Source organism: Rattus norvegicus, chromosome 8, assembly GCF_036323735.1.
Source record: "Rattus norvegicus strain BN/NHsdMcwi chromosome 8, GRCr8, whole genome shotgun sequence".
Classification (NCBI taxonomy): Eukaryota; Metazoa; Chordata; class Mammalia; order Rodentia; family Muridae; genus Rattus; species Rattus norvegicus.
In genome coordinates, this window is record NC_086026.1 from 81,900,581 (window position 1) to 81,926,859 (window position 26,279).

General features: G+C 34.7%; 1 protein-coding gene across 15 annotated transcripts in view; it reads left to right on the forward strand.

The window, feature by feature from the left end:
- The window catches only part of Zfp280d (zinc finger protein 280D), an 89,087-nt gene that overhangs the window by 28,473 nt on the left and 34,335 nt on the right, over positions 1 to 26,279 (forward strand). For 13 of the 15 annotated variants that reach the window (XM_017595664.3, XM_063265541.1, XM_039081514.2 and 10 more), the window contains 10 exons: positions 164 to 281; positions 4,107 to 4,277; positions 4,675 to 4,784; positions 9,186 to 9,409; positions 11,543 to 11,700; positions 12,186 to 12,286; positions 13,257 to 13,403; positions 19,904 to 20,038; positions 21,739 to 22,046; positions 22,165 to 22,305. In XM_017595664.3, coding sequence (XP_017451153.1) covers positions 164 to 281; positions 4,107 to 4,277; positions 4,675 to 4,784; positions 9,186 to 9,409; positions 11,543 to 11,700; positions 12,186 to 12,286; positions 13,257 to 13,403; positions 19,904 to 20,038; positions 21,739 to 22,046; positions 22,165 to 22,305 — 1,613 coding nt within the window. Of the gene's footprint in view, positions 1 to 163; positions 282 to 4,106; positions 4,278 to 4,672; positions 4,785 to 8,815; positions 8,934 to 9,185; positions 9,410 to 11,542; positions 11,701 to 12,185; positions 12,287 to 13,256; positions 13,404 to 19,903; positions 20,039 to 20,590; positions 20,703 to 21,738; positions 22,047 to 22,164; positions 22,306 to 26,279 lie in introns of those variants that run through there. The other 2 variants (XM_063265546.1, XM_063265543.1) reach the window with 2 other exon arrangements.

The following is a 26,279-nucleotide window of genomic DNA, read 5'->3' on the forward strand; positions in this document are numbered from 1 at the left end:
CTAGTAATTACTTTTATGTTTTTAACTTGTTATTAATTGAATCATCAAACATAAAAAGTTTATCTTAATGATACAGATAGACTGTTAAATTGCTCTTATACATAAGTGTAAAACAGTAGTTATATGGCCAATAAATGCAATATTCTTTCTTCAAATTTAACAGGGTTATGTAACAAATTCACCACGAGTTCTATCTAGTAACCCTTCAGAGTTACTGTTTGACTTGACCCAGGATACAGGATTGTCACATTACCAAGGGGGACCAACACTTTCTATTGCAGGTTTGTTTTGTTACTTTTTTTCCTTAAAATTGTTAAAAGAAATGATGGACAATCATACGGAATTAAGTTTCTGTTTTGAAATCCACATATTTGTGTTAAAGTATTAGTATATATTAACATGGACTCCTGTAAATAGTTTTTGAGTATCTTTTTTGAGGCAGTTTTATTTAAAATCTTCATTAAACCACCTTGTACTCTTTTTTCCTGTGGATCCAACTTTAAAATGCTTAAAACCATCAGTGAATTAGAGAAGGCTTTCGATAACTATAAACATTGTTAAGAAAAATTAGTTTCTATGATCACTAGTATAAAAAAGTGTATGGTTATAATTGAATTCTTAATTAGGTTTGTGTCTTTCTTGCTCAGTAAGTGATTTCAGTATCTAGTTAAGTATGGTTTGTGATGCTATACGGTGGCCACAGTAAAGAAATACTTGTTAGATGAGTGACACAACTCACAGTCAAAACCACTTAGTTTCAAGCATAGTGGCCTAAGTTCTAACCCTGGGACCCACAGAATGGAATGAAAGCACCAACTCCTAGAAAGTTGTCCTCTAACCTCCACATGTATGTTGTGGCATGTGTGTATCTACCAAACCCTCCCTTCCTATCATAATTAAAAGATAATTTAAAGAAGTGGTTCTTGAATGTGATGGTGTACACCTAGAATCTCAGCGTTTGAGAGGCTGTGGGAGAAGATTATTGTCAGTTTGATTTTCACCTGGAGAATGTAATAATTTCAAGGCCATCCTTGGAATTACTATACTACATAGTAGGACTGTGTCTCAAAACATACAATCAGGTATCAGTGAATTAGACATAGAGGATTAATGGAATTTACCTTTTAGAGTTCCTTTAGTTCATATGGTAGATATGCTTCATGAATCTAAAACACATTAGCATACCATGGAGGAATTTTGTCTTAGTGAAAATTCCTTGAAATAAGGAAAGGTAATATTTTGAACACTAGCAATTTGTATATATTCAAGTATTTGAATATATAGGTTGAAATTAAGATGTACAAAACATTTGGAATGTTTAGATTGTTAACTAAATAGATTAATGAGGTGTTTACCAGACTTTCCTGTAATTTTTTTCATTATAGCTTAAAGTACTTTTCCATTTTAAAAATACCTTATTTGATAAACACGTCTCTGAATGTCACTTACATACATAGTTTACTAAAATGTTTACTAATATCTTGTTAATAAAATAGGTACAAGCGAAAAGAAATGGAGAAAAAATATTTGTATTAAGTCTGGCATTAGGAAGCTCATAGACTTTACTCATAGGAAAAGTCTGCAGTCTTGAAACTTCTGGGAAGAAAGAAACAATAAAGACTCCTATTCTCCCTCTCAGCTTTCTACTACAGTGAGTGAAACTTCATTAAGTGGGATAACTAGGAAGTTGTAGGTTTGAACCTCTGCTCTTAAGAATGTTTAGTCTTTATCAGATCAACTGGCCTTCATACTTTAAATTTTTTTGTATTATTAAGAGATGGGGCTATTAATATTTTTGTGTAATTCAGTCAGTTCTCCACCCCTGGAGCAAGGCACCTGAAGATATCATTTTGACTCTTTCTCTAGTTCCCCCGGGGCTTTTTTGATGTCCACATAAGATAAGTGAAGTATGAAAATCCATTTATAAGGTTCAAAGGACTTGATAATAAATACCTGTGTCCGTCAGTGCTGTTTATTTAGTAACAAGATTGACAGACTACTACTGTCTATGGAGATTATGGGATTTTAATTTTGACCTTGAAAGAAATTAGGATTTTTTACTGGCAGCATTAGGACCATTTGGGGATAGAGAGTAGTATAAGCCTAACAAAACTGATAAAGGGACAGAATTTAAAATACATGCAGCTAGTTGTTATGATTTATTCAGGAAAAAGATTTACTTCCAAGTTTCACAACCTGAGTTTCATCCCTGGAGACTGACTTCACAGTGAAAGGAGAGAACAGACTCTCATAAGTAGTTCTCTGAGTTCCACTCAAATACCATGCATTGTGCATACTCATGCATACAGATAAGTAAATAAATGTAAAAGAGATTGGAAAGAATGCAGAGTGGTTTTATTTAGTGTTGAGATTTCTCATGTAAAATTCTTACATTAAAGAAGTCTATATTTGCCATCCAGTCTATTTTATAATTGGTTGCTTAATTCAAAATGCTATCACCCTTTTGTTTTCCAAGTAACATAAACATGTTAATGAGATTGCACCACCAAAGATCTTTTTCATGTACCTGCAGTGTATCTGTCTCTGACTGAGTGTTTTGAAAACAAGGAAAAAATTATAACTTTGTCTTTAAAGATGAAATAGAATTTTATTCTCTTGGCAAAAAAATGATAGACAACTCTGTTTGAATAATTTTTACCCTTTAAAGCATGTTAAAATATCAAATGTTTTGTTATTAATGATAATTGTTATTAATTACTGTTTTCTACATACCGAATATTTTAAGGTACTTTGAATATGTTGTTTGATCTTAAAGTAACTTGTAAAATAAGGTATGATAATGTTACAGAAATTAAATACAAATACATAAACAGACTAAATCTGGTTTTTAACTTTGCTATCTTACTTAAATGCCTAGGATTTCTCTAATAATGCTTCTACATCTAGTGTATAGATGGCTCTATTTAATGTGTAGTTTGTGAATCCTTTGTACAAATTATCCTTAAGTGTTATTTTTAAAAAGGAGTTTGTTTTTCTGTTGCTGATACTCTAAGGCTTAATTCTTTAGCTTTATGGTGATTTTTTTCAAAAGGAAAATTAGTTTTAATAATGAGATCTCTATGTAAAGAAAGATTCATGCAGAAGTCTAGTAACTCAAATGGTAGAGTTTCTTTGTCAGACATTCCTTAATATATCCCCTAAAATGAGACACAACTGGGGTTGGGGATTTAGCTCAGTGGTAGAACGCAAAGGCCCTGGGTTCGGTCCTCAGCTCCGGGAAAAAAAAAAAAAAAAAAAAAGACAAAATGAGACACAACTCCTTCTTTTATGTACCCTCTCATTTGAGTGAGTCAAATATTATTCAGGCATAGAAGTTTCTACTTGGTACAAAGCAGTAAGTGTGTAGCATCACAAGCCTGGAAGAGATCACATTGTTAGGCAGGAAAGGACTAACATCACATTAGGCATTTTAAGTAGTTTTAGCCAGGCATGGTGATGCACACCTTTACCCCAGCAGTCAAGCTGCAGAGAGTCAGGCAGATATATGAATTCATGGCCAGCCTGGTCTACAAAGTGAGTTCCAGTACACCCAGGCCTGCACTAAGAAACTCTGGCTTGAAGGGGAAAAAAAGAAAGAAATTTAAAAGGATTTATGTGTTTGGAACAAATTATTGTGCATGTGTGCATATAAATGTTGTTAGATCTTGAATGTATTTAAGCATCTGAAGATAAAACGGTTTTTAGGAACTTCAGAATATCTTTAGTTTCATTATTTTTTCAAGCCATATCGAGAATGTTCTTAATAGATTTTATGCTATTCCCTTATACTCTCTAAATTTATAACATTTAATTCCTTTGTTTTGTTTGAGACAGAGTCTTACTCTGTAGCTTTTCCTGGCTGGTTTAGAACTGGTTAGATAGACCAAGGCTGGCCTGAGATTCACAAAGCTGTCTGTCTCTGCCTCCTAAACACTGGAACTAAAGGTGTGCGCCACCATACCCAACACTATCGGTTAATTTTTATCATTGATAGAGCATAGTTCAATTATGTCATATATTTTAGTTCTCACATATTTAGACTTAATGTATGAGTAGTATTTTTATAATGTTTTAAAATCTTTTTCCCACTGTTTAAATCATTTTAGGTTTGAATGAAACTTCTTTTTTATCAAAACGTCCTTCTGGTTCTGACATAAGCAGTGTTAACCCAAAAAAGCCTAAACCCAATGAAAATATTTCTGGAACAGATGCCTCTTCTGTAGTCTCTTCAGAAAAGTCTCCATCAGTGATGTCTCTCCAAGTGGTGCCATCACAAGGTAAAAACTCTGGTCTAAAAAGAAGAAATTTCTGAAGTATTTAAAGTTTTGCAAATAGTTACAAATTAAGAAACGAGTAGTGGTTATATAAGTTAAAAAGTGCTGATTTGGAAGGCAGGAGAAATATGGCTTATTGGTTAAGAATACTTAAAACTTTTTCAGAGAACATGAGTTTGATTCCTAGCACCCACAGGGAGTGGCTCTCAACTACTAGTTAAGTCCAGCTCGGGACCTAACATTAACATTCTCTTCTGGCACCCATGGGCACCAATGCAAATATGACATGTACATACATGTGTGTGTACCCAGTAATATTTAAAAATAATTTGTTAAAAAAAAGCAAAAAACCCTGAAAAATGATGCATTTTATTTCATAGTTGATCTGAATTTATTTTAGGTACAAATTGCTCATCAAATCAATCTAAAAATGGAACAACTTTTCCAAGAGCATGTCCCAAGTGTAATATTCACTTCAATCTTTTGGATCCTCTGAAAAATCACATGACGGTAAATCTCTTCCAAAATCTAATTTTGAAAGTTTGAAAATCCGTAAAAATATTAATGACTGATTTATAGTAAATGATTGTTTGACTTAGTAAGTTAGGAATGAAATCTTCTTATATTGGATAAATCCGTAGAGCTTAGGTAAAAATTTATATTCAAAATGATTCTGTATGATAGTAAAATTCCGTAGTTCATATATTTACAGTATGTGTTTATTGTATTCTGATTTTAAACACAATAATATATTGATTAAATCATATTCTGATTTGTAAAACCTCTTTGTGAATTCAATCTTTTATGACTTAAAAATTCTATAGTTTATATATATGTTAATATGTGAATTCCACACTAGATAATGAAAATAAATTATATACATTATCAGTATTCAGACATAAACTTCAAATGTTCATGATTTTCATATGAAATAATTGTTTTGATAAATCCAGAATAGTTTCCATTATCATAAATTAGTATAGAGTTTTTATTGTAGGAAGCTTTCAGTTTAGGTTTGAAGAAAATTTCAAAGTATGTGTGAAATACAAAGTTTAGGTAACACTCCTTCAAATATTAGCTTTTATTGTGCTCTGCTATGCCTTTATAAAATTGTTCTGTAATCTCCTTGTTCCCACTCCCAATGTCAGGAAGGCAGGGAAGATAAAAACAGCAGTTCAGAATCATGGGGCAATTTTTCAGGCACAGAAAGGCAAGTACTACATGATCTAAAAAAATTATCTCAGAAGGTGAAGTAGTTTACTTGAGATTGAGGAGGTTAAGGAAGAAGGGTTTGGAGAGGCTAACCCTCAGCATTATGTTATACATAGGAAGTAAGTTCCTTATGTTCTATAAGAACACAACACTGTAAGATGAATATAATCTAAAGAACACATTGTGTATCAAAAAGAGGAGAGGCTTTGTGAATGTACTAATAAAGGATGAAACTTAAGATAGCGGACGTAGTAATTACTGTTACTTGATCATTACCCAATATAAACATGAGCCACATCATGTTCAACTTCATTTTTATGAAAATGCCAATTCTCCCCTCCCCTCCACCGAAAAGATTTAGGAGCCGGAGAGATAGGTAAGTGGTTAAAGCACTTGCTTCTCTTTCAGAGGACCTGGATCTGGTTCCTACCACTTACATGGATGCTCATAGCTGTGTGTAACTCAGGTTCCAGGGTAGCCTGACACTCTAACTGGCCTCTTGGGCACTATACACATGTGCACATACAGAAATGTAGGGAACACACATAAAATAAAAACAAATCTTTTAATAAAAATGGTTATGTGGCCCAGCAGTTGTTCTGTTGGTTTTGGATCCTATGTAGTTGTGCCCTCTGTAGCTTATTATCTTTATATAAAACCTCAATCTAAACTTAATCCTTGTTTCTCAAGTTGTTCTTCTTGCCTTTTGAATGTGTTAGGATATTTTGATTTCCCTCAGAAGTGGTCCCTTACTCCATTTACTGTTCCGTGTTTTTTTGCCATTTTTTAAATCTGTTTTTAATTAAGGGTCTAAAGCTAAAATATTATTAAAGAGGTATTACGAACAAGGCTTTTGTACTACTTTTAAAACTGATCCTTTTGTGTGTATGAAAATAAAACAGCATTTAGTTGATTATTTGTTATGTATATTATAGTTTATGAGCATGTTTGTGAAGCCTTTAACTCTTATAAATAGTAAAGTAGATATTTCTTGAGGACTTAAACCTACCTCTTCCATAGGTCACTTTATAGCTTCAGGAGAATAATCACAAACCAAGTATAACATGGCATGGTTTCTCCTGATAGCCAGGTCTAACATTTACCTATAAAATCAATAATGACCATTATTAATTGGAAGACTGAATTAAAGAATTTTATAAATTCCAATTTTCCTGAGATTGTTGTGATTTTCCCTTTTGGGGGGGTTTTAAATAAGGTTAGTCCTGTCCTTCGATACACATACTTAATACATATATTTTAAATAATTTCTTTCTTCTAAGTCTCCCTCCCAACACCTATCTTTCTCTGATTTAACCCAGGCCCATTTGCTGCTGGGCAAGTGCTCTACCACTGAATTACAGCCACAGCTCCTGAGTGATTTTCTACAGTGTGGTATAGTAGGTTTATTCCACACAATGCCTCTTTTCCTTAAAATTAAAAATAGCATTATTTCTATTAGTCTTATAAAAGTCTTTAGAAATAGCTTCATTTTGTTTTTCTAATTTTGAGTTCATAGATGTTACATGTAACTCAGAAAAGTCAAGAAATAAGCCTGGGCCTTTTATCCCAGGACTCGGGCTAAAGCGGGCAAATCTCTGAGTTCAAGGGCAGATGGTCTACTTAGCAAATTACAGACCAGCACTGTCTCCAAGAAGGAAAATACAGAAACATGAGTAACAAAGCCTTTTCTTACCTCTGCTTTTTTTTTTTAATATTATTATTATTTTGGTAGTGGTTCCATTCTATCCCAGGGGAAAAGATCATTTTATTAGGATACTAATATACTTACTTTCTTTTTTTTTACCTTTTTCTTTCCTTCAAAACAAGATTTCACTATGTAGCCACAGCTACGGCTGACCTGAAATTCAGTGACCAGGCTGGCCTTAAACTCACAGGAACTAGTGCCTCTGCCTCTGCCTTCTGAGTGTTGAGATTAAAGGTGTAAACTACTGTTCCCAGCAAATACACTTATGGGTACAACTTTAACTTGTAAATATAAGTTAGTTCCTCTCTTGTGAATCACTTTTATTCAGTATTTTTCCTACTTCTAGATATATTTTAAATGTGGTTTTGTTTTGTTTGTTTTGGGGATTTGGTTGGTTGGTTTTTTTTTTTTTTATGTTTTTACATTTGTAGATTTAGAAATTGAAAAGATAATTCTAGCAATCAGTTTCTTTCAAGAGTACTTGAATCTCCAGAACTCACATTTTAAAAGGTCCACGTGATGGTTCGTGCCTATTGGTCCTAGCTAGGTGGATGGTTCTTTAGGAATGACACTGAGTTTCATTCTCTTCTAGTATTGTTGTCCTGACATGATAAATAACCTTTTGGGATTGACTAAAACAGGATATCTGGCCTTCATATAAATGTGCATGTGTATGTGCTTACATCCATATGTGCACAACTGCATTTACATGAACGTGCATATGCATGTGTATCCACACATACACAGTAACACATGCAATATAAAGGATAAAAGCTGACAGTGAAATGAAGTGGGAATAATGTGACCCTGCAGAAGATGCTTGTAGATCAATCTTCTATCACAAGCCTAGCTCCTCACATTATACTGAGTGTTTCATGAATGATAATGATCCAAAGAGTCACATGTGGCAGAAGAGGAAGTGGATGCTGTAATTATAGCATGGAGTAATTGTGTTCTATTTCAAATGCTGATTTAGCACACTTAAGCGTTAATGTTACAAAAGTATTACCTGGGTTTGTTGTTAAAAAACAAATATCTTTCAAGCCTTCCCTTGTAGAAACTGCAGTTCAAGGTGGTCTGACGCAGTCTAGAACGCTTACAGATTTTCTGATAGAGATTTTTCTAGGTTTGCCCTCAAAGAAAAACTCATTAAAAAAATCCTACAACTCAAAATTATGTATAATAAAGTTAGCTATATCTTGATTTTAGAAAGCTCATGTGGAAAATATATTGCAACTAGTTTTGTGACAACTTTACTTTTATTGCTTAGAAGTAAATGTCTTCTTCAAATATTTTTAACGTTCAGGATTCCAAGATATACTAACTGCATTTATCTTCATGTCCCAAACATTTTTTAGTACTATGAGTCTAGAGTGGCAGTTTAGCTGTGTAAAAGTCTAGTTCTAACCAACTTAGGAAGTTTTCATATAACCTGATACATCAAAGCATGTAACACTTTTTTCCTGTATTGTTGACATGGTAATGCAATGAATGATTTTTGGTTAAGAAACAAATGACTATTAAACATGTATCTAAGCAGATAAATTGCATGGGAAAAGTTTAAATAGCCAAATCCTAGTCTTAAGGCTTTTTTCATCTCTTTTTAAATTTTTGTTTTGTTAAGATAATGTTTATGGGCTGGCGAGATGGCTCAGCTGTTAAAGGTGCTTGCCGCCAAACCCGACGACTTGAGTTCAATCCCTGGAACCCACGTGGTGGAAGGAAAGAGCCGACGTCCGCAGGTTGTCCTCTGACCTCCACAAGTGCACTGTGGCATTCACACCCATACATAGCACATACACTAAACAAATAGTCTACTTTTAAAAGAATGTTTACTTTTCTAAACTTTTCAGAATATTTCAGAATAGCTTTCACTATTCTTCCAGATATCTTATAAGAATAGTTATACATGGTTTGGCAGTAGTTGAAAACATAATTGGTTTTGCTGTTATTTTGTAATAAATAAGGTATCTTTTTTTTTCATTCTCTTCTAGTATTGCTGTCCAGACATGATAAATAACTTTTTGGGATTGACTAAAACTGACAATTTAAATTCAGCAAATGAAGCTAAGACTCTTGATTCAGAAAAAGGAAAATTGATAATGTTAGTTAATGACTTTTACTATGGAAAATATGAAGGAGATGTCCAGGAAGAACAGAAGACTCATACAACCTTTAAGTGCTTCAGTTGCTTGAAAGTCCTCAAAAATAATATTAGGTATGTAAATATGTATTTTTAATTTATTTCAATGAAAGCGTGCATTCTTGTCATTCTAGAAAAGCAATTTCAGGGCTCTTATACTACTTTACTCCTTCAGGAACTAACGCTCCTAGTAGCAGTGTGTTTTGGACGTAATACTGAAGCAGCATTGAGTAGACCCTCTACCACCCAGGTCCACATTCTCAATATGCTAAGATTCAATCAGGAGACAGGTTAGATGTGTACAAGTGGGTCTCACAGTTTTTGTTAAATTTCTTGTTAAATAAACATACTGCAATTTATTTTAGCAAAAAATGTTTTTTTGTCTTTTACTTTTAAGATTAGCCCATTTAATATTCAACATGAAAAATAACTTTTTCGGGCTGGAGAGATGGCTCAGGGGTTAAGAGCACTAACTGCTCTTCCAGAGGGCCTGAGTTCAATTCCCAGCAACCACATGGTGGCTCACAACCATCTGAAATGGGATCTGGTGCCCTCTTCTGATGTGTCTGAAGACAGTGACAGTGTACTCATAAATTAAATAAATAAATCTTTAAAAAAAAAAAAAGAAAGAAAAATAACTTTTTCTAGGGATCATTTTAGGATATTAGTTCCATTTGTTTATATTATTAGAATATTTAGAAAATTTAAGCCTATTACCCTTAGTAACATAGAAACGGAACATTGAAAGCAATTACTTGGGAAATGTGCCCTTAATGGTAAATAGCTTGGGAGAAAGGAATTAAAGATAAGGTATTTTGTCAGTAAAATTTGGAAAAGCAATTTTTTTTTGTTGTTGTTGTTATTTTGCTTTGTTTTTGAGGTAAGATCTCACTATTCAGACTTGGCAGGCCCAAACAAAACTCAGAGTTCTGCCTTCTTTGAGTACGAAGTACTAGGACAAGTGTGTGCAGCTATTCCTGGCCTCGCAGATGTTTATAATTTAGATAATGGTACAAAACATTTCAAGATTTCCATTTGACTTCTCCTACAAGTTTTTCATTACTGTTTCCTCCCCTATTAGATATCACTAAAAACAGGTCATTGTAAGAAGTACCCATATATTATCTTGAGAACTATGCATTCTAATTATGTCTCATGGAAACATTGAGAGAAATCAACTAGCTAATTAATACATTATATAAATATACTTTAGTGCTTTAAGGGGTGAGCTCACAATTTATTGGCTCGTGCTATTTTCTTATATGTAAATATTTAACCAAAACTTTTTTCTGTAAGTTGTTTTCTATGTTTTGTAGATCTCATGTTAAAACCAAACGGAGAAAAAGGATAATTCAAAGTATATTACAATTTGCTTTGAGGGAATACTGTTCTTTAGAGATAGGAAAAAGAAGATAGACGTCACAGACAATGTCTGTTCTCTGGATTGATAACATTTTCATATAGTTTCATACTTATTTCTTTTGAAGCCTCCAAGAATGATTTCATTAATTTATTAATTTTATTGACCCAGTCTAAAAATTCTTTTGATCAATAATACTACTTTTTATATCAGCCAAAAGCTTCAGTAAGCTTTTTACAATATGCATTCCCATTTATACCTCGCTTTTACTAAGGGTCATAGTTCTGCTCATAAGAAACTTTGTAGGGATGGTGAAATAGCAAAGTGTAAAACTAAAAACATGGAGATTGCCTTAAGAAGGGCACAGTCTGCAAGTTAATATGAAAAGTTTATGCTAACAATAAACAGTATCATAAAATAAAAAGTTCTTGTAAGCATTAAAACTGCTATTATATGCACTTAAAAACAAAGATACAAGTAAAAATACTAGCAGCTAGAATTTATTGTGTATCTTCAGGGTCTTAAAGAATTTCTCCCATGACTCTCACTACTTTTGCTGAAAGCTTTCTCTTTCAATATTGAATTTTAAAATGTATATAGTACTTTATACAACAAAGAAGAATTATTTTATCTAAAAACAGTCATCAGAAAGTAGTGACCTTTGAAACAAAGATAGAAAGAAGTGTCTATTTAGCCATTTTGGGTCATTATTTAGGCCATGCACTTTCCTAGAGAAGGACTCTAAATGTTGAGTAATCATTCACTTTTTTTTTAAATGGTGAGTTCAGATATTGGTGGGATTTTCTTTGAGTTTTTAATTTGAATCTTTCCACCTGTTCCATTTACAGGTTTATGAACCACATGAAACACCATTTAGAGCTTGAGAAACAGAGCAGTGAGAGCTGGGAAAAGCACACCACCTGCCAGCACTGCTACAGGCAGTTCCCCACACCCTTTCAGCTGCAGTGCCACATCGAGAGCACCCACACGCCTCACGAGTTCTCCAGTGAGTTACACTGCATTGCAGGGTCTAATGAGACTGAGCAGATCTTAAGAAAACTGTTACAGAAATAAGAACAAGTAGATTTGGGGGGTAAAATTGCAAAAACTAGCTTACTCTAAGCTTCAGTTCAAATCCCAGATGTGTGTCTGGGTATAGAAGCTACATGAGCTCAGGCAGGTTATTTGGTACTGAGACTATAGGATGGCCAACATACCTTTGTGGTAGTGCTAAAAGAGGAATTGCACTGAGTTGTGTATATGTGTGACTGCTCACCACCTCTAATACTGCCACTTCTGTCTTGTTGACACTGTTAGCCAAAATGAGCCTTCATTATTTATATATTAAGATTTTGTGGGGTTGGGGATTTAGTTCAGTGGTAGAGCGCTTGCCTAGCAAGCTCAAGGCCCTGGGTTCGGTTCCCAGCTCCGAAAAAAAGAAAAGGAAAAAAAAAAAAGATTTTGTAGTAACTTTCTTCCTTCCATCTATAGCCATTTGTAAAATCTGTGAGCTGTCATTTGAAACTGAACAGATTCTTTTACAACATATGAAGGATAATCATAAACCTGGTGAAATGCCATACATCTGTCAGGTAAATCATGTTTTATAGTGTTATTAACTGTTACTGTTTTTGTGTTAAGATTTGTAGGTATTAGATAAGTTGTTAGCAGCTTTACTTTTTAAGGATCAAACAGTAAGCATTTATTTTTAGAGATATTGCAGTCTCTATCACAGCTAGTCAACTCTCCCATGGTGGCAAGTCAGCAATCATAGCAAGGGATTAAATGAAAGTATCTGTGTTCACATAAAACTCTATGGATCTCAGATTTTTAATTTATATAATTTCCATGTGTAGTGAAATATATTGGTGGTGTTTGTTTTGTTTTTGCCATTTAGGTAAAAATGGTAACTAAAATCAAAATCCCTTCTATTTAATTTACTAGTGTAAAGTCTCTTAGCACAACTCCTACATTATATGAGGAGGAGTCAGTGAACTCCATTTGACTCAGAAGCTGCTGTTTGCTCCTAAGCACTAAAAAGAGAAGAGCCCTGACTGAAAAATAGATTGTATTTACTTTACCCTAGACCCAATACTATAGCCATATGACCAAGGTACGAATGCTTAGTTATGCAGAGCCCTGTCAAGTGCTTTGGGACACATATTTCTTCAATTTGAAGGAGTAGAAAAGCAAGAGAAAGATGAATGCCCATGGTAATAGTTTAGAGGCAGTATTTATAATCTGATGGACAGTGCTGTTTCATATAGAAATAAAGTATTTTATATAACAGAAGGTTCTAAAGTTTCAGAATTCAAGATAGGATGGGGTGATAAAGAATGTGATAAAAAATAAAGGTACCTATTATCTTTTGGGAAGCAGTCTTTAGCTTTGAAGGATCACCTTTTTCTGTTTTTGGTGTCTACATTAGTGACCTTCTTGCATGTATAGGCATCAGAGCTGGATTGATAGTATATATAACCTAAGAGATGATCCAACATTGTTAACTTGTAGTTGCAAATCAGTTACAAAGTTTCCATTTAAACATAACCTTTTTATTTCTAGGTTTGCAATTACAGATCATCATTATTTTCTGAGGTAGAGTCTCATTTTAGAACATCGCATGAAAACACTAAGAATTTGCTATGTCCATTCTGCCTCAAAGTTATTAAAATTGCCACACCCTATATGCATCATTACATGAAGCATCAGGTGAGATTAATAATTCTCATTTTTTCATGTTATTCTGATTATCACTCAGAATATTGTTTCGTTTTCAAAGGGAGTGGAGTTAATCCACATATGAAGTATGTACTGAATCACTTGTGAAATTTCCACTTCTTACTTCTTTCTAGTGATACTTAGTCTATAAACAGTTGACAAGTCTTAAAGATGGCAAGAAATAGAAATCATAGGATATGGGAAGATTGAACACTTTCAGGTCTTGGCAAACATGGGAATGATTTTGAAGTACCCTCCCAAGAGAACATGAAAAAAAATGAGTTTGAACTGAGAGAGAATCAAGATAGAGAATTTCATAGTCTTGTTTTCCTCTTTGTCCTGGGTTTTCCCCTGCTGTCCAAACCCCTGGTATTATAAGACATGTTGTCATTATTGACCTCGATCAACGTTTCATAGTTACATGACACAGCAAACAAGTGTTCAGGCAGTATTTGAGTTTGGCCAGAGCTCAGCTTGTTTTCTGAATGACTTTTGCTAGCTTAGCTAGGTAACTGCTGGAACTCATTAATAGTTGTTGAATCTTCCTGGCATTTCTAATGTGATGCTTATTGGTTCTTTTAGAACAATTAAACCAGCCTTTGAGCTGAAATGTGCTGCGTCACTGACCCCTGTCTCAGTAGCAGTGCTTTTGTTGGAATCAGAAACCCTTCCTTCCATGTCCACACTGGATCTGATGGTGGTGTCAGGTTTTGCCAACTCACTGAAAAGCTCAGTGCATTTGTACCTTATCGTGTCTGTGCACCAGATATTTCCCATTGTAACATACTTGTGTGTCATGTTTAATTAATCAGGAAATTAACTTACGGGGTTTTTTGTTTGGTTTTTAATTTTTCGAAAACAGGGTTTCTCTGTGTAGTCCTGGCTGCCCTAGAACTTGCTCTGTAGGCCAGGCTGGCTTTGAACTCAGAGATACACATCTGCCTCTGCTTCCCAAGGCTGGGATTAAAGATTTGTACCACCACCTTCTGGCTAACTTGTATTTTTAATTGTTAGAACATGAAAGTAGAGTTTTCCAATAAGTTTGGGTCCACTGTATTGTGAGTGTGATTCTATAGATCCTTGAACAACTCCAGCAGGATCCAATCCGGAATCTCCTTAAACATTGTTCCACTGGTTTTTCATAGGATTTTCCCTCAAAATTTGGTACTGGTATATTTGATAAATACCAGGCTTACAAAACTTAAAGAGTTTTATGCTTTAATGTAGAATTTCTCAGAACTTAGGAAAAGAACGTAGTGCATCCTTCCACAGTTTACTCGGCCAGCAGACCCTTTGTCTGAGAAATAGCTATTATTGAATCTTTACAAGCAGAGCTCAGGAGACACTATTCACACTCGGTTTCATCTTTAGTTTCAATTTGAAGACATCATCAAAAAGGAGAGCGCATATAAAGAAGTCTCTTATTCTAGCGTGAGATACAGATAGAGGAATGAGTGATAATCGAGGTATATTGGCCACAGCTATGTAATTTATTAAGTTTGCCACAAGTTTCAGCTTCGTTTGTTTGTTTGTGGGATAGACAGCAACAAATAGGGAACAAGCTGTTAATTAGAAGGATAAAGAATCCTTCAGTGTATTTACAACTTGTATGTTTATGAAAAACTGGAAATCATAAGTAGGAGAGATGATAAACTTGAAACTAGATTTACATTACTAATATACTGTTAGATTCTAAGGACAGTTATCTCTGTGTCTTTAATATTTTTGAGGATCTAAGATGTGATTTTTTTCTTGAGAAGATTGTATTATATTAGGTGATATTAATATTTCTCTGTGTGTGTGTGTGTGTGTGTGTGTGTGTGTGTGTGTTATATTTGCACAGAGGCAAGAAAAGGGCGTTGTCTGTTTTCCTCTGTCACTCTGTATATTCCTTTGAGGTGGGTATTTCCGTAGAACTGAGGCTTTCTCAGCTAGACTGGAAGCTAGCAAGCCCAGGGGATTCTTCTATCTCTGCATGGTCCAGCTGGGACTATAGGTATATACAGGATGTTAGATAGTTTCTGATTCTCATCCACCATGCCATCTCTCTAGCCTCCATGACAGCTGATTTTAGAACTGACAACACAGTTTATATAACTGCTTTTTTTTTGAAAGAGGAGCTCATGTGACCTAGATTGGTCTTCAACTCTTCATTTTGTGGGAAGAAAAGATCACAGAGAACAAAGGACACAAGTGGAAGAAAATTTTAAAAATTGATCACAATGAGGACCAGTGTAGTAGTGATTATTGCTGATAAAAACAAGAGGAAAATGTGTTTGACAGGTTTTATTAATATGTGGGGTACGAGGGCAAAACCATTTTTGTCTTAAGGAGTTACAAGAATGTTATCATGTTCTAAACTACAGAAAAGACCAAAGGAAGACCAGAATTGAGAGAGTGAAAGAAGAAAGTAGACATAAAACTCAAAGTTCATTTTTCTTCATGCCAATTTGAAAAATATATTAGACATCAAGGATTCTTTTTTTTTTTTATTTAGAGAATACTTTATTAGTTTTTGTAATCAAACCCACGTATATAAGACCTTACATATTTAATACAGTGTGTTACCCTTGTACAAATGGAAAAAACTTAAGTTCAACATTTCTAGACCAATATGGCTGTTAATTTCTGTACAGTGCCAACTCAACACAGTAAACGGGGATACTTTTTTCGAAAGTTGACAGCACAGGTAAAGTTTCAAAAAATTCAAATTATATATCTGTATATATATATTTATATTTATATAAAAAGACCAATAATAGCAGTGTGTTATGCATCAACAGCAGCAACAGCTTTTCCAGGTTCTGCAGTCATCTGAACAAAACTGTAGAGACATCCAGCACACTCCATTAAAAAAAAAAAGTAAAAAAACAAAACCCGAGAAAACAGCACAGTTCTGTTACTCTTGTGGTACCTGGCACCATTTTTTTTTAAATTAGCTTCTCAATCATCATCTGGAAAGAAAACATTCTGAGCAACATCATTAAAAACAGCTCTGATAAAGCACGGTCACTACTACGTATCATAAAGCAGGTACAAGCTATTTTACATCCACAGAGGTATGATACAGTACTGTCCTACATCTATAATACTAGAGGATACAATGTAAAAGGCATTATTTGAGACTTGATTCTACTTTTCCAGCAGAGGGCCCAAAGGATGGTGTGACACAGCTTTGTAAAGAAACATACTCTAGACAGGATTTCCTTTCACTAGTGGCACACTTCTAAGGATTCATTCTCTCCATGAATGTCAGCTAAAACCGTTATTAAAAAAAATGAAATATCCCTAGAACAAAACCGTATAACCACCGGATTCACATGAAGATGACCTAGTGGAGACAAGCTGGACCTCACCTTACCAACAAGCTATCAAATCTGTTATGTTTAAACAGTGAGACCTCCAAGGAAGGAGATGCCAAGTAGTGCTTCAAAGCTTGGACCACAATCAAACACAGCATCCTTTTCAACAGAAGCAGAAGCTCATCTGAATATGCTCATGGATGCTGACATCAACATTTAATCATCTCCTCACTCATCCAGGAAGAGGGGGAGATCAGTTACTACTGTACTTTAATGTGTTCAACCAAATCACCATATTACAAAAATAGCAAGCTGCCATAATAAAAAATAAGGCTCCTCTATCCAGCACCAGATAGCATCATTTTACTTTCAAGCCTAGAAATTGCACACTTGTATATAAACCAACCGAAGATGAGGATTGAGAGTTCATCTTGGTGGATTTTTCCTTTGATGAATATGAAGTGTCCTTCCTTATCTTTTTTGATGACTTTTAATTGAAAATTGATTTTATTTGATATTAGAATGGCTACTCCAGCTTGCTTCTTCTGACCATTTGCTTGGAAAGTTGTTTTCCAGCCTTTCACTCTGAGGTAGTGTCTGTCTTTGTCTCTGAGGTGTGTTTCCTGTAGGCAGCAGAATGCAGGGTCCTCATTGCGTATCCAGTTTGTTAATCTATGTCTTTTTATTGGGGAGTTGAGGCCATTGATATTGAGAGATATTAAGGAATAGTGATTATTGCTTCCTGTTATATTCATATTTGGATGTGAGGTTATGTTTGTGTGCTTTCATTCTCCTTGTTTTGTTGCCAAGACGATTAGTTTCTTGCTTCTTCTAGGGTATAGCTTGCCTCCTTATGTTGGGCTTTACCCTTTATTATCCTTTGTAGTGCTGGATTTGTAGAAAGATATTGTGTGAATTTGGTTTTGTCATGGAATATCTTGGTTTCTCCATCTATGTTAATTGAGAGTTTTGCAGGATACAGTAACCTGGGCTGGCATTTGTGTTCTCTTAGGGTCTGTATGACATCTGTCCAGGATCTTCTGGCCTTCATAGTTTCTGGCGAAAAGTCTGGTGTGATTCTGATAGGTCTGCCTTTATATGTTACTTGACCTTTTTCCCTTACTGCTTTTAATATTCTTTCTTTATTTTGTGCGTTTGGTGTTTTGACAATTATGTGACGGGAGGTGTTTCTTTTCTGGTCCAATCTATTTGGAGTTCTGTAGGCTTCTTGTATGCCTATGGGTATCTCTTTTTTTAGGTTAGGGAAGTTTTCTTCTATGATTTTGTTGAAGATATTTACTGGTCCTTTGAGCTGGGAGTCTTCACTCTCTTCTATACCTATTATCCTTAGGTTTGATCTTCTCATTGAGTCCTGGATTTCCTGTATGTTTTGGACCAGTAGCTTTTTCCGCTTTACATTATCTTTGACAGTTGAGTCAATGATTTCTATGGAATCTTCTGCTCCCGAGATTCTCTCTTCCATCTCTTGTATTCTGTTGGTGAAGCTTGTATCTACAGCTCGACATCAAGGATTCTTATTGCTGTGATAAAACACACTGACCAAGGCAACTTACAAAGTGTTTAATTGGACTTACAGTTTCAGAGAGAGAGTTGAGTCCATGATGGAAGAATAGCATAGGAAGCAAGCAGCAGGCTTGTTGGTTGGAACACCTAAGAGCTCACATTTTGACCCACAATAGAGGCAGAAACAGACAGACAAAGACAGAGACAGACACTTGAGAGACTGCCTGCCTGCTCATGTAAACCCCAAGGTAATACATGAGTATTTGGTATTTAAAGTTATGGGCTGAGATGTTAGTTATAGAGAAAAACATGTCTGGTCAACAAAGTCATATGAACTGTCTTAGCAGCCTGTTGAATTTCTGATTCTTAGCCACATTTTCTATTTTATTTCATCCACTTTGAGTATACAAATGGATTTGTATTGCTTGCATTTGTGAAGACAGTCTAATGTGCCATGCTTATAAACTAACCTTAAGATGAAGCCAAAGCTATGTGATCTTACTACATGCTGCTTTGAGCATTGGAACTGTTGTCCGTTCTTTTAAAATATTTTTTTAAAGATTTAAAAACTGTGGATGTTTTGTCTGTATCTAAGTCTGTACACCATGTGTGTGCCTGGTGCCTATAGTGGCCACAAAAATGCTTCTGTTGGGCCGCCTGGAACTGGAGGTAGAGATGGTCGTGTACCACCATATGAGTGCTGGAAATTGAACTTGGGTTCAGTGCTTTTAACTACTATGTCATCCCTCGAGTACTCTGCTCACATGTAACAGTTTTACACTTTGAGGCATGCAGTATGATAATTTGGGACAATTATATAGTGTGTAATAAAAATTACAATAATCATGGGTGACTAATGGCAACCATGTTGGACAGCACAACGATAGAGTATTTTCTCATTACAAGAAGTTTATTGAATAACACTGGTTTTGTTTCTTTTGACATGTCTAGTTAAAATTTATTTTGTTTTAGAGAGATCATTTTATCCACTTATTGAGCAATGGGAAACAGCAACAATTGTAAAATAACATTTAAATATAAAAATATATATGTGGTTATATGTACATAATAAGAATTGAATTTGTGTCCTCTGGAAGAGCACTATGACCACTTAACTGCTGAAACATCTCTCCAACATACAAATAACATTTTTTTCTACATAAAAACATAGTATAACTAATGTTAACAGTACAAGGTCTTTAAGTGCTTGACTTTATAACTAAAATATATTTTAGATTCTCATTAGAACCTGTTTATAAAACTTTCATAATTTTGTTTGTTTTAAAAATTTCTCTTTTATGGTTGTTTTGCTTCACGTATGTCTATGCACCACATGCATGCATGTGCTGCCTGCAGAGGCCAGAAGAGGTTCCCCTGGAACTGGAGTTAAAATCATTAGCTACCATTTAGGTACTGGTAATTACACCCAGGTCCTCTGGAAGAGCAGCTAGTGCTCTTAACCTCCCATCATTTCTTCAACTCTCAAAACTTTCATGTTTGATTACCTCATAGCAGATTATCTTGGGGTCCAGTACCCATAAATGTTTTAAAAATGAGATGATTCTTTGATCTTGGGGTTTTTTTTTTTAACTATATTACCATTAAAATTAAATTCAGAATTTAGGATTCGTGGGTATAGAAATTATTTTCCTTTTTTTCTATTAGAAAAAGGGAATACATCGTTGCACCAAATGCAGACTGCAATTTTTGACATGCAAAGAGAAAATGGATCACAAGACTCAACATCACCGAACATTTGTAAAACCCAAGCAACTAGAAGGACTGCCCCCTGGAACAAAAGTACGTTCAAATGCATGTTGTTCTGTCATTTGTAGAACCAGCTTCTGCCTAGTTTCATTATGGAACGAAATATGTTAGAAAATGACTTCTGAGTTTCGTTAAGACTAATTTTAGATTTTACTTTTTTTTTTTTTTTTTAGAAAGAAAGACATCAAATCATGTTTTAAGTTCAGTGTTAGATGTATTCCTTCATAAAAAGTGCAATTAAACTATTCTGTTGGTCAGTGGGATATTTCAATTCTGTATGGGTATTTGGACTTTTCTAGTTAGTAGAGTATATATTAGTTTTAAAAGCTATATGCTAAGCTATTTGATATCAGGAATTATTCTTTCATTTATCTCTGTACCTCCAGCTTTTTTAGAGTGCCTAATGCTACAGGTTCCCAGAAGTTTGTTGAAGTTGTTATTGCTGAGTCTACTCTCAACGAAGCAAATTTTGCTGCTGGACAGCATTGTGAGCAAACACTTGTCTGACTGTAAATTGATGATTGTAATTTACTGTTCCCTTTTTGCCTTATGTACATCTGTTTTCTCTGACTTCTTTATATACAGTCAGCTCTTGAATATTTGCTCCAGTGGAGGGAAACAGAGGCATGGATAATCCAAACTGAAACAATCCCCAAAACATTTATATTTGCCTTTGGGTACTTACCTTTGAATGTGGGTATGTCTTTTATTTGCATTGACTAAATAATATAAAACCATGCTCTGAAGACTTAGAGCAAGAGGAGCTAGCCAGCATCCTTCCCTGCAACCCATTCATTTCATGCTGGGACTACACATGCAGAATATTAATGTAAGCAGTGCAGTCCTCTCTCATTTCTTCCTATGTTAGTAGTAATAATATTAATGATACTAAATGTTTTTCTAGCACCTTAGAATGGCATAATTCTAAGTGTACTTTTTCATATAGTCTTAATTCATACAGCAGTAAATTATTTAGTAAAGTCAGTATTCTATGTAATAGATTTGAAGAGGCTTATGATTCAGTTACTTTTGTAGCTAGGAAGACAAATTTAACTTCAGGTTTTTTTGATTCTTGGTCAGATGTTTTTGCACATTACATAGGCATACGAGTTAGTCAGACGTCATTATTGGCTATTCCTCAGATGTGGGGGGGAATATGATCAAATGATTAATGAAAATGTTAGTAGGTAGCTACATTTTCATCATCAACCAACAGATGTGACAAAATATTTTACATTTCAGAACCATAAATAATAAACCTTACTAGTTATTTTAAAGACTTTTTTTAAAGACCTAAGTGTCATGTTCTTCTTAAAGTATAATGAATTGATACAACCACTTGCATAAATCCTAGGCCTTGTGCTCCAGAGAGAACAATCATTCTTGCTATAGATACTTATTTGATACTATAACTTTAAAGTTATAGTCTTTATTACTTATGATTTGGACTCTGTGGGAATAACTTTTAGTCATATCAGAGCATAAATATAACTGAAATGTGATCTTATATTCATATAATTTCTATTAATCTTATTAATAACAATGTTAACATATAACTGATTATGATATCAACTGGTACTTTAACTGAGCTAATTCATTTAATTGGTCGAATGTTTAAAATAGATGACCACACCCAGTTACTTTATCTGTGCTTCTTAAAAAACCACTTAATATTCACATTATTTTATACAGTGATTAATTTTTTAAGGAAATGTTTTTCTTCATTTTTAAAGGTTACTATTCGAGCTTCCGTTGCACCTCTTCAATCGGGATCTTCAGTTACACCTTCTATCAGTGCAAGCACTTCTACCCTCCAGCTCTCACCTCCAAGGACTGAAAATGTAACTGCTAAAAATCACGTGAAACTGAATACAAGTACACCAAATACAACCATATCTGATCCCAGTAAAACTAATGAGATCAAGTCTAATGGAAGTAAATCTAAAAACAGGTCAAAAGTCTCCAATATGCAGAAGAAACAAAGCACATTGTCTAATAGTAATAAAAAAAGTAAAGTGAACACAGCACTAAGAAACTTAAGGTAATGCCTTACTTCTGATACATATTCGTGGTTTAAACTCAAACATAGCAACATGATATTTAATAATATCCCTCTGAACTATTTTTGTTTCAAAATATCTTTTTTATATCTCCACAAGGTTACGTCGGGGTGTTCACGAGTGTATTGAGTGTTCTTCTGAAGTAAAAGATTTTGCAAACCATTTTCCTACATATGTCCACTGTAGTTTTTGCAGATATAACACTAGCTGTAGCAAAGCCTATGTAAATCATATGATGAGGTAAGATGAGCTCCACGTTTTGCCTATTATAATTGAAGAAGCCTTTGTTTTGAAAACAAATTGTATTTGAAGCCTTGCTTTCTGTTATAACAAAGCAGAAATTACTGTATGAAATGTTTATTAAGCCAATGAAATTAAAATAAATTTGTTAGAGGAGTATTTCTTTGGATTTATTTTTCCCCAAAAATGGTTTTTTGAAACATAAATGTAAATGTTTTAAATATACTTAACCGGAGAGAGATGGCTCAGCGGTTAAGAGCACCAGCTGCTCTTCCAGAGGTCCTGAGTTCAATTCCCAGCAACCACATGGTGGCTCACAACCATCTATAGTGTGATCTGACGCCCTCTTAAATATACTTAACTGACAAATCTCTGTATTCACATGACTGTCATTCCCTTCAAATCAGTCAAAGAGACTTGAGGATTTTCAGTGATGCTGGGAACTTTATTGGGTTTGTTTCCTTTTCCCCGTCTTTCTCTGAAACCATCTATTTCTCAGCCATCTGTCTGCCCATATCTGAAGCTGTATGTGCTTCCATTACAGAGAGTGCTGTGATGCCACTTTGGAGTTCTTGCCAATAATGCATTTATTCTGTATTGGGTAGCCATCATTTGATCTATGATAGAGTAATTCTCTTGAGCCACATGTGGTTATTATTATTACTACTGGAGTTGTTGTTATTGATCTTATTGAACACGTTCCTCAAGGGTAGATTTTTAAAAAAAATATGTCTTTAAGATTTTCTGTCTGCCTATCAGTCTGTCTGTCTTGAGTGTACACCACATGTGTATGGGTGCTGGTGGAGATCAGAAGAGGGTGTTGAATCCTCTGGAGCTAGAGTTATAGGCAATTAGTTCTACGCTGCCTATTTGGGTGCTGGAAAACTAAGCCCGGGTCCTTTGCAGAGAAACAAGCACCGTGGATTTTTATTTTTAAAGAATATTCATCTGCCTCATCAGAGTTGGGATTAGAGGCATATACTGACATGACTGGCTAGACTTTGAGGAATATGTATTACACATATATAATTTATTCTTATTTTTGAGAATTTCATACATGTACATAGTACATTTCTACATTTTCTGTCACTTCCAGTCCCTCTCAGACGTCCCCCTCATGCCCACTTTCTAGCTTCATGCCCATTTTTTTTCTTTTTAAATTAACCTACTGAGTGAAAAAGAAAAAGGAATATTCCTTCTTGATCGTTTATTTGTGCTTCCAAAGGTAGCTTAATATTGTTTTTGTTTGTTTGTTTTTCTGTGTTTGGAGGTTTTTTTTGTTTGTTTGTTTCTTGGAAGAATGGTATTGGAATCTTTATTGAAATTTAATTAAATGTGGATGTTTCTTTTGGCAAAATGACCATTTCACAATATTAATTTTTCCAGTTTATCAGCATCCAAAGTTTTCAGGTTTCTTCCTCAACTTGTTAAGTTTTACGGTTTTTATCAGAGGGGCCATTCAGTCCCTTTGTTATTGGAATTCCACGAAGACTTTGTATATTTCCTTCTTTTTCTTTTTTAGATCCAATTGATAAGATATAATTGCCCACTTTAACATACAAAGCTCGGTACCATCCATCCCTTAAGAACATTGATAACAACCTGTAAATACACAGAGCGAGATCTTTACATCAGCCTCCATTGTCCTGCCACAGCTTCTCAGCCTCTCCTTCTCCTCTCTTCCTCTTTGTTCCAGTCTCCTCCTCTTCCTTCAAGCTTCTCTCCCGCCCATCCTTCCCTCTCATCCAATGACAGGCCTCCTTCTATCTTGTACCTGCCTCACCTGTGACATCATCCCACATTTCACCCTTTTTGTCTAATTAAAAAAAAAAAACAAACTTTTCTCTCAAATATAAGCTGAGCACAACTATTATTATTTTGTAATTAAAAGCACAAAATATATCTAACACCCAGTCCAACACTGTATCAGTTAAACAGAACATTTAGTTATCCATTCCAGCTTAAGAAAGGCTTAAAATCTATATTATATCTTGGCTAGCTTGTATACTATCTGATAACTACCTAATAAAATATGTATTTCCAGAGTTAAACAGCCTGATAGGCTATGAAACTATGATCAGTCTTCAACCCCGTCAGAAATCTGAGAAGGACCAAATATCTATACACATAGGAAGCCTAACATGGCTTTCAGAACTGAGAGGTTGTAGAGACAAATCTCCACTAGCACAGCCCCCTGTTAGCAACATGTGAGCGCAAGTCTTCAGCCTTCTGGTTAACTATTCTGCATAATTTTCCTTTTCTAGGCAGCATAGTCTGCAGATTAAACAGGCAGTTTTGTGCAGTGGCTGCCTAGCCACAAAGAGGCTAGAGGTAGAGATGTTCAAATTCTTCGTTAAATCTGCCAAAGGGGAACTGTTAGGAGCAGATAGGTCTCAACAAAAGATAAATGACTTTAAATCTCAAATTTTGTGGATTCCTGATGTTTTTGAAAACCAACTATCTATATAAGACAATCTGGACTGTTGTCTTTATATCTTAATATTGTCTTGAAAGTATTCTCACAAAGTCAGAGCCGTGAATTTGCTAGTTGGCCCTTAACTCACAGGTGTAATCAATTGAGAAGTTTGTAATGACATTATTAGAAGGACTGGCTCTAAACCTTGTACTTTTAAACTCTTTTAACAAATAAATTCTATATCAAAGCAAAGATATGATTTTAGCTTAGTTACCAAATGAGATTATGACCATACAACTCAATCTAGCTAATTCCTCCCTGTTAAATTACAACCAATTTTAAATTCCTCATAAAAACAACTTTAGAATAATGACTTCCAGCCTCCCAAAAGTCCAGGGAATTGGGGCGACGACTCCTCCATAACTTCTTCAAGCTGTACATGGACGTTGAGATATCCTTGGGGGTAAGTGGGTAGGAAGAATGAAGCAAATGCTGTAGTCAATGTGTCCTGACTGGACCCAGCTGAGAGTTCTTGAGACCAGGAATCCAAGTAGGCACATTCTGCAAAATACAACTCTCAAAACAAAAGTTTAGAATCGAGATATCCTGTTTGATTCTCCTGAATCAATTTTTTCAGGAGGTCTACCTCTATCAAATCTGATCAATATGACTCTGTGAGGTTTCCAGTGCCAAATCACACTTTTTAAAAACACAAAGACAAAATCTTTCTCCCAAAATATTGTGTTCCTTAGTCTGTAACCAGAAAAGCTTGTATCTTGCACTCTCTCCCAGAGTAATAATATAACCATAAAACTCAAAGTCACACCCATTGTGAAGATTAAACAATTTTTTAAAAAAGGAAGCAAGCTAAACAATGAGTCTGATAAGGCTTTTGTACTCTGATATCAGGAGATGAACCCAAAATTCCCGTGGAACCGACGTTTAAGAGATTCGAGCTTCCTATTGTGGTAAATATCAAAAGCATCAACAAGCCATATGGCCTTTAGTGGGGTAATTCATAAAACAAACTAAACACATTTTATCAATTCTAATATCAATAAGCAACGTATCAAACCAGGACTTTAGCCCAAAATATCTCAATCTGTCAAGCTCTCTACCCGGAGTCATAGATTTTTCTTTAACCTTAATAACTTCTATATTATATTTCTGCATTCACTCTGCCTGGTGTTACAGACATTTATCACAACTCTCTACTTGGAGTTAGTGACTAATTTTTCCCTATCTGAGTTCTGAACAATGGATGTAAATCCCCACCTGATTCAGGTAATCTCTTTACTCTCTTCTTTCTAAAAACAAACTTAATCACCTTTTAATAATACCTGTCATTAAGAAGTAGCTTGTCTAACTAGGATTAAAACCCAAAATTCCCATTAAAAATAATATGAGTATCCTGAAAGACTTTCTAAACAAATTTCTTTAAAATGCAGCGTTTAATCTCTAACTCTCAGAGCTGCCATTACTTATCACACAGCCTGCCAGCCCAGGCTGCTTCCGTTTCTTTGTTTGAATTCCCGCCCTTGAGATATCACATGATTGA